Source organism: Octopus bimaculoides, chromosome 12 (assembly GCF_001194135.2).
Source record: "Octopus bimaculoides isolate UCB-OBI-ISO-001 chromosome 12, ASM119413v2, whole genome shotgun sequence".
Lineage (NCBI taxonomy): Eukaryota > Metazoa > Mollusca > Cephalopoda > Octopoda > Octopodidae > Octopus > Octopus bimaculoides.
The window spans coordinates 8,159,571-8,166,627 of NC_068992.1; the positions used below are offsets into that span (position 1 = coordinate 8,159,571).

The 7,057-nt window shown below is 35.1% G+C and overlaps 1 protein-coding gene across 1 annotated transcript in view; it reads left to right on the forward strand.

Annotated features, from left to right (window-relative positions):
* LOC128249214 (sorting nexin-2-like) overlaps window positions 1-7,028 on the forward strand; it is a 36,445-nt gene extending 29,417 nt beyond the window's left edge. Inside the window, exons 6-9 of the mRNA XM_052972244.1 lie at window positions 1,107-1,312; window positions 2,186-2,329; window positions 5,686-5,838; window positions 6,444-7,028. Coding sequence (XP_052828204.1) covers window positions 1,107-1,312; window positions 2,186-2,329; window positions 5,686-5,838; window positions 6,444-6,494 — 554 coding nt within the window. The 3' untranslated portion in view covers window positions 6,495-7,028. The remainder of the gene's footprint in view (window positions 1-1,106; window positions 1,313-2,185; window positions 2,330-5,685; window positions 5,839-6,443) is intronic.
* Window positions 7,029-7,057: the final 29 nt, after the last annotated feature.

A 7,057-nucleotide genomic window follows, 5' to 3' on the forward strand; every position in this document is an offset into this window, starting at 1 on the left:
GCGATGGTGTTGTTTTAATTTCAGTTTGACATTAGTTGAGCAAACTCTATGATCAAAGGTGTGCTAACTGTGACCAGCTAGCTTTTTTTTTTTTTTAATATTCTGCCAGTCATTATTATTATCATGATCATTGTTTAACATCCATTTCCCATGCTGGCATAGGTTGGATGGTTTGACAGAAGCTGACGAGGTGGCATGGTTTCTACTGCTGGATGCCCTTTTTAATGTCAGCCACCTTACAGTGTGTGTGCAAGGTGCTTTTCACATGCTACCTGCACAAGTGAATTTTACATGGCACCAGTATGAGTGCATTATGCATTTGCACTAGCACAAGTGCATTTTATGTAGCACTGGCTCCTGCAAGACAAAAACCTCTTGGCCAAGAGACGGAGTGGAGGCAATGGCCTTTATGGCCATGCCTGAATGTATGGGTTGTCAGGCACTGCAAATTGCCAGAAGTCTCAATCCTTTGTTATCTCCTTAGTGGGGCCCAGCATCAGAAGATCCTTTCTCACCAACAAACGTAATTTTTGGTTAAAACACTAAAAATCCAGTAAAGAGAAGGAAACACAACACCAGTAGACTCTGGGTAGCCAACTGTTAGAATAACTGATGCCACAATCCACATGCGTGTACAAACTTGCAAAAGAAATACTTCCTACACTAGAATAGTTGTCAAGATGTTAAATTGTAGAAAAAGAATTAGATGATGGTGCAGGCATGACTTTGTAGATATCAAATTTGCTTCATAGCGATGTTTTTTAGATTCTATCCTTCCACATAGCTTTCTGGGCAAGTGTCTTCTATCATAGTCTTGGATTAACCACAACCTTTGAGTGAAATTGGTTGATGGAAACTATAAGGAAGCCCATTAAATGTATGAGTCTGTGAATGTTTACATTCCACATGTCCTTGCTGGACATCATGAGTAGAATAGTGATGTTATGTTTACATCCCTTTGTGCTGTTGATTTGTAAGTACAGGAAAATTTTGCCTCTGTAAGTGTTTGTACAACCCATACTAGCATGGAAAATTGAACATAAAATGAATGAAATGCCTTTATATTATGAAAGTTAAATTATTTTTGTTTGTTTTTTGTTATTCAGAGTTGTGTTTAAGCACTGGTCAATTTGCCAAAAGTGCTGCAATGTTGGGCAATGCTGAAGAGCACACAGCTTTGTCACGGGCCCTGTCACAGTTAGCTGAGACTGAAGAGAAAGTAGAGCTGTTGCATAAAGATCAAGCCGACCAGGACTACTATGTTATTTCGGAGCTGCTGAAGGATTACATCAACTTGATACAGTCAGTGAAGGTCTGTTATCTCTTTCATCAAATTGACTGATTGACTTTTTTTATGTGACAGTGTATTTTATGTTTGTTTGAACTTGAGTCATTATGCATTTGTTAGTGTACTTAAACCAATATTAATTGGTGCTTCTATGTGTGTGTATTTAGGTTAAGCTCCTTGGATCATAATCCTAAACTTCATGTTGTCAGTTATTGAAATATTTGAAGTAAAGAAGCAGCTATATAGGCAAAAATATTTGCAAACACATGAAGATACATCACAGAATCATCTGTTCAATTCTCATCTTTAGAACAAGTGAAATATTCATCTGTTGACATGAAAAATTGCATATTTCCATGCTTTCGGTATCAAATATAAAACATGAAAGCAAAGAAAATAGTAATTGTTAGAGCAGTTTTAGTGTGGCTGAACAGATGATTTTTTTTTTTTAATTATATGCTTATTTGATTCATCAACACTAAAACTTCATTATCAAAAGCTAATGAAGACTTGCAAATATATTTTTGCAAATGAATAGACAATTATTTCCTATGTGAATCTATGCTGTACTTTTCTTTTTATTCTAATTATATAGCATGTTCTGCATATTGTAATTCAATAGATGAATGTGTGACTATTTTATAATGGTTTTACAGCAACCAACCAAATGTAGCTAATGTAGGCTCATTCTGATGTGTTTGTGAATGTTTTTACTTACATATTATTGTTCCTACTCTAAACTGCTGTAAAATCAGTGTAACCCAGCTATATATTTCACTCTGAGAGAGAGAGCGAGCGAGTTTGTATGTATGTGACTGAGTTATTAATTTCATGTTTTTCTTTGTAATTCCTTCTGGAATTTAATCATATTTGATATATTTTATCTCCAATTGCCAGGATGTTTTCCATGAACGTGTCAAATGTTATAAAAACTGGAAGGATGCTGAAGTGATGTTGGCCAGAAAACGAGAGAACAAGGCTCGTCTTGAAGTGGCCCATAAAACTGATAAATTATCTCAAGCCCAGCAAGAAATTACAGAGGTAAATCAAACTTAATAAATATTATCTTACTTTACTTCTTACTTCATAAGATTATAGATGTATGTCAGAAATGGTTTTAGAGCTGTAGAATATAAGATGGGCTTTCAGTTTCTATGTACTAAGTTCAGTCTGAAGGCTTTGGCTATACTAGAAGACACCTGCCCCTAATGCTATGCTGTGGTACTGAACCTGAGACAGAGCTTTGCGCTCTTTGAGTGCTCTTGTTGATTAACTTCATTGAAAGATTGGCTGGAAAAGTTCCTTAGAGACCCCCTAAAAATCAAGAGGTAAACTATAGCATTAAATGGAAATTGGTTTGTGTCACTAAACCGTACAGGCAAGATATTGTTCTCAAATCTCCTACCTTTCCTCTACAGAAGTTCTGAACTAACCTCAAGCTGTATACATAAATATGTATGCTAAAATATTTTAAGTTATTTATAAGTTACTGAAGAATATAAACTTCATATGTCAGTATATCCACCCCACCAAGAAAATTAAGTAAAATAAACTATATTTATATATTCAATATACAGACAGTTTTACTTCTGAAGAAGGTTTATTGGTATATACAATTTCTGTGTAATCTATATTAATTAAACTGTAAAGAACTTTCATGATTAATAATGCATCTCATAATTAATTCAATATAATATACACACCACTGATAGTCTAATTCTTATTCTATTATAATATTGGCTCATTTCCCCAATATTTAAAGCAATATATCATTTTATTATCTTAAAAACATACCCGTACCTGCATATATTTATATCAACAATATCACTGAATCCTCTACTATAAATTTCTTTCTTGGCGCTTTTGTTTTTAACTTGATGGCCTTTTCTAAAAAAAGACCTTTAGATCTTGGATCTCAGTGTAATGCATCACCATTACATCAAGCTCATTTATATTTAATGTGATTCTTTCAAACTTTGTGATTTATAAATGAATTCACCAATTCAAATCTGCTGCTGAATGTAACATTCTTCACCTTACTACACATAATGTAATTATCTAATTTGAGATTGTGCAATGCAAGGACAAAGCATATTATACATACACCGGTTCTTATTTCACACAGTTCTTTACTTTCACTGTGCTATTTAATTATCTGACATTCAATGTTATTTTCTATTACACTTCTTCTCAAAAATATATCATCATCGTCCTCATCATTGTCTTTTTCCATGATTTGCATGAGTCGGACAGAATTTGTTGAGGCAAATTTTCTATGACTGGATATCCTTCCTCTTGCCAAATCCCACCTGTTTCCAAACAGGGTAATATTTTCCCAAGGCCAGACCTGTATTTCATGAAAGACTAGAAACAAACAATCTTGCTTGTATGACAATGTTGCTCATTTATAATCATGTGATGTCTAATCAAGGATACACATGCATGCGCACACATGTACATACATACTTATATATATATATACACACACACACACACATACTTATATATACATTATATATATACATATTTATATAATGGACTTCTTTCAGTTTCTGTCTATCAAATCCACTCAATAGGCTTTGATCAGCCTATTGCTATAGTAAAAGATACTTGACCAAGGTGTTGCACAGTGGGACTGAACTCATGACCTCATGGTTGAGAAGGTAGCTTCTTAACTGCATGGCCATGCCTGTGCCTTCATATAATTTAAAACACTCAAGATTTGAAGCCATTGCTCACTTTCTATCTTTTGATGTCCAACTTCATTGGCTTGGAACTTAAAATCTTAGAGTTTCACAATCAACAACACACTACACTTATCCATACTGAAGCAATGCATTGGCTGTAAAACTGCTCATTTTTACAAATGATTCAAAGAAGTCATCAAATGTCATTAACCTCATTAAACAACAGACTCATTGTTGTTTATACTAACACTTCTGAAGGTTTTCTGTAAGTAAGACCCACACATATGTCCCAAATACTTTTATCAGTGTGTTTATTTCCACAGTTTATCATATTGTAATTTATGTATCTATGCATGTTTATTTATACACCATTCATGTAATTTCATTTCATTTTATCTATTTTCTTTTGAGTCTCTCATTTCGTTTCATTTTATTTTTATCTGTAATTACTTGCTTGTATCTTGACCTGTTTTAATTCGTGACATATTAAAATTCCTCTTTTCCATTTGCCTCCTCCTATTAATCATTATTCCCTGTCATAACCCTTTACTCGTTACTGCAATATGCTTGCAGGTGACTTTAATTACAATTTTTGATAATTTGCCCTTTGAAACCACAAATTGTAATCTTAAACTGTTTCATCAACTTATGTGGTTTAAATTATGTTTGTATCTGTATGATTTATTTATGTGTGTGTGTGTGTGTGGCTACACCAGGCTCCAATCAGATTGGAGCCTGGTGTAGCCATCTGGTTCACCAGGCCTCAGTCAAATTGTCCAGCCCATGCTAGCATGGAAAGCGGATGTTAAACAATGATGATGATGATGATGATGGTGTGTGTGTGTGTGTAAAGTCAAAAACTAAAATTTATGATATTGACTTTAATTCTGTAATTACAATCGTTTCATCACAACATGGGAAAATACATTTCTTGAATATAAATATTGATTTCAAATTTTGGCACAAGACTGGCAATTTCAGGGAGAGAGTAACTTGATTAGATTGACCCCAGTACTCAACTGGTATTTATTTTAATGACCCCAAAACAATGAAAGGCAGATGAAATGCTGCTAAGCATTTTGCCGGTGTGGTAAAGCTTTGGTCAGCCCAGGGCTATAGTAAACACTTGCCCAAGTTGCTGTACTGTGGGACTGAACTTAGGACTGCATGGTTGGGAAGGAAGCTTCTTAACTACACAGCCTGTGCCAAAACTGTTTATTTCTAAATCCTCTGAATGCCTTGTGCCACTATGGATCTCTAATTGGAAAGTTCCTTTTCAAATTGAAAGTCTTTTTTTTTTTTTTAACCCCTCAAGCCTAGCAGTTGCTAATGAAAGTTTTTTCACCAAGTTCCAATCTGATCTGGCAGAGTTTCTACAGCTGGATGCCCTTCCTAACGCCAACCACTCCAAGTGGTGGGTGGTTTTTATGTGCCACTGGCACCAAGTACCAGTTACATAACACTGGCATTGGCCACTGTTATATGATCTCACTTGGCTTGACAGGTCTTCTCAAGCACAGCACATTGCCCATTGTTTAAAGGGTGCTTTTTTATGTGCCAGTTACACAACACTGTTATCAGCCTTGACTATTCATGTATATTTATATACATGTACACATACACCCATACTCACATACATAAACATATACATAGTTATATGTACACATAAATGCCTGTATGAATCTATATTTCATTGCGTTCTCTTTTCAGTGGGAACAAAAACTAGAGAAAGGTCAGGAAGACTTTGAGAAAATATCAGAAATAATCCGGAAAGAAGTGAAGTTTTTTGAAGTGTGCAGAGTGGCTGACTTTAAAGCTGCCGTGATTACTTACCTGGAACATTTGATGGAGACTCAACAAAAGGTGAGTAATGGATTGAAGAGATGGATGAAGGCCATAACTACAGAGCTGAGAGATAGAGAGAGCAATAGTAGTTCTTAATTTTGGGGACTATAACTCAGCGCATTACCTTCCACCTAGGTGCCATGCATTAGGACTGAACCTGGAACCATGTATGTGTCTTTGAGTCTGTTTGTTCCCCACCACTGCTTGTTGGTGTGTTTACATCCTTGTAATTTAGTGGTTCAGCAAAAGAGATAAATAGAATGAGTACCAGGCTTGAAAACAAAAGTACTAGGGTTGATTCATTCGACTAAAAACTCAAGGCAGTGCCCCAACATGGGCACAGTCTATTGACTGAAATAAGTAAAAGGTAAAAAGTTTACAGGTATTAAATATTATTTGTCAAGTAGGGAGGGGAATCTGGAATATCCACTCTGAGGGAGGAGACCCTGCGACTGTGGTACACGGACAAATATGTTGTAGGCCAGCCCATGCTAGCAACAAAGAAAATTAAAATAATGAGGATGTCTTCCCATCCCTTCTCCCCATGAGTAGGGATTCACATCTTTTAAAAAAAGTCATTATTGTTTCTAATCCATTTCTTTTTTTTTTTTTTTCTTTTACAGCTTATTAAATACTGGGAAGCATTTTTACCTGAAGCTAAAGCAATTGCGTGATAAAAGCAAGATGACATCCTTAATCTACAGGAGTCAGGGTGGAAAGTTGAGATGATACGGAGTGAGTTGGAGTAACTATGGAAGGCCTGGTGTGACTAAATAATGTCTGCATAAATAATGGTGTTTGGTGTTTGTAACAGCAGCAGCAGCAGCAGCAGTTGTGTCGGTGGTGGTGGTTAGTGATTTCATCAGGGCTGATGGTGACTGCACACAGAATCCACACTTCTTTTATTAGCAGCTGGCACACCACCCTGTATCACTATCATCCCTCTCTCTATCACCACTGTTAACTAGTGATATACACACACACACACACACACACACATATATATATATATATATATACACACATATATACACACACACATACACATTCATTCATGCATGTGTGTGTGTATGTATGTATATATACATATATACAATATTGAATTATATTTCTGGAATTATCTAACTCACAACCATTATTCAGCTCCAATCATGACAACTGTCATATATAAAAATATTTTATATATACACACATATATATATATATATATATATATATATATATATATATATATATA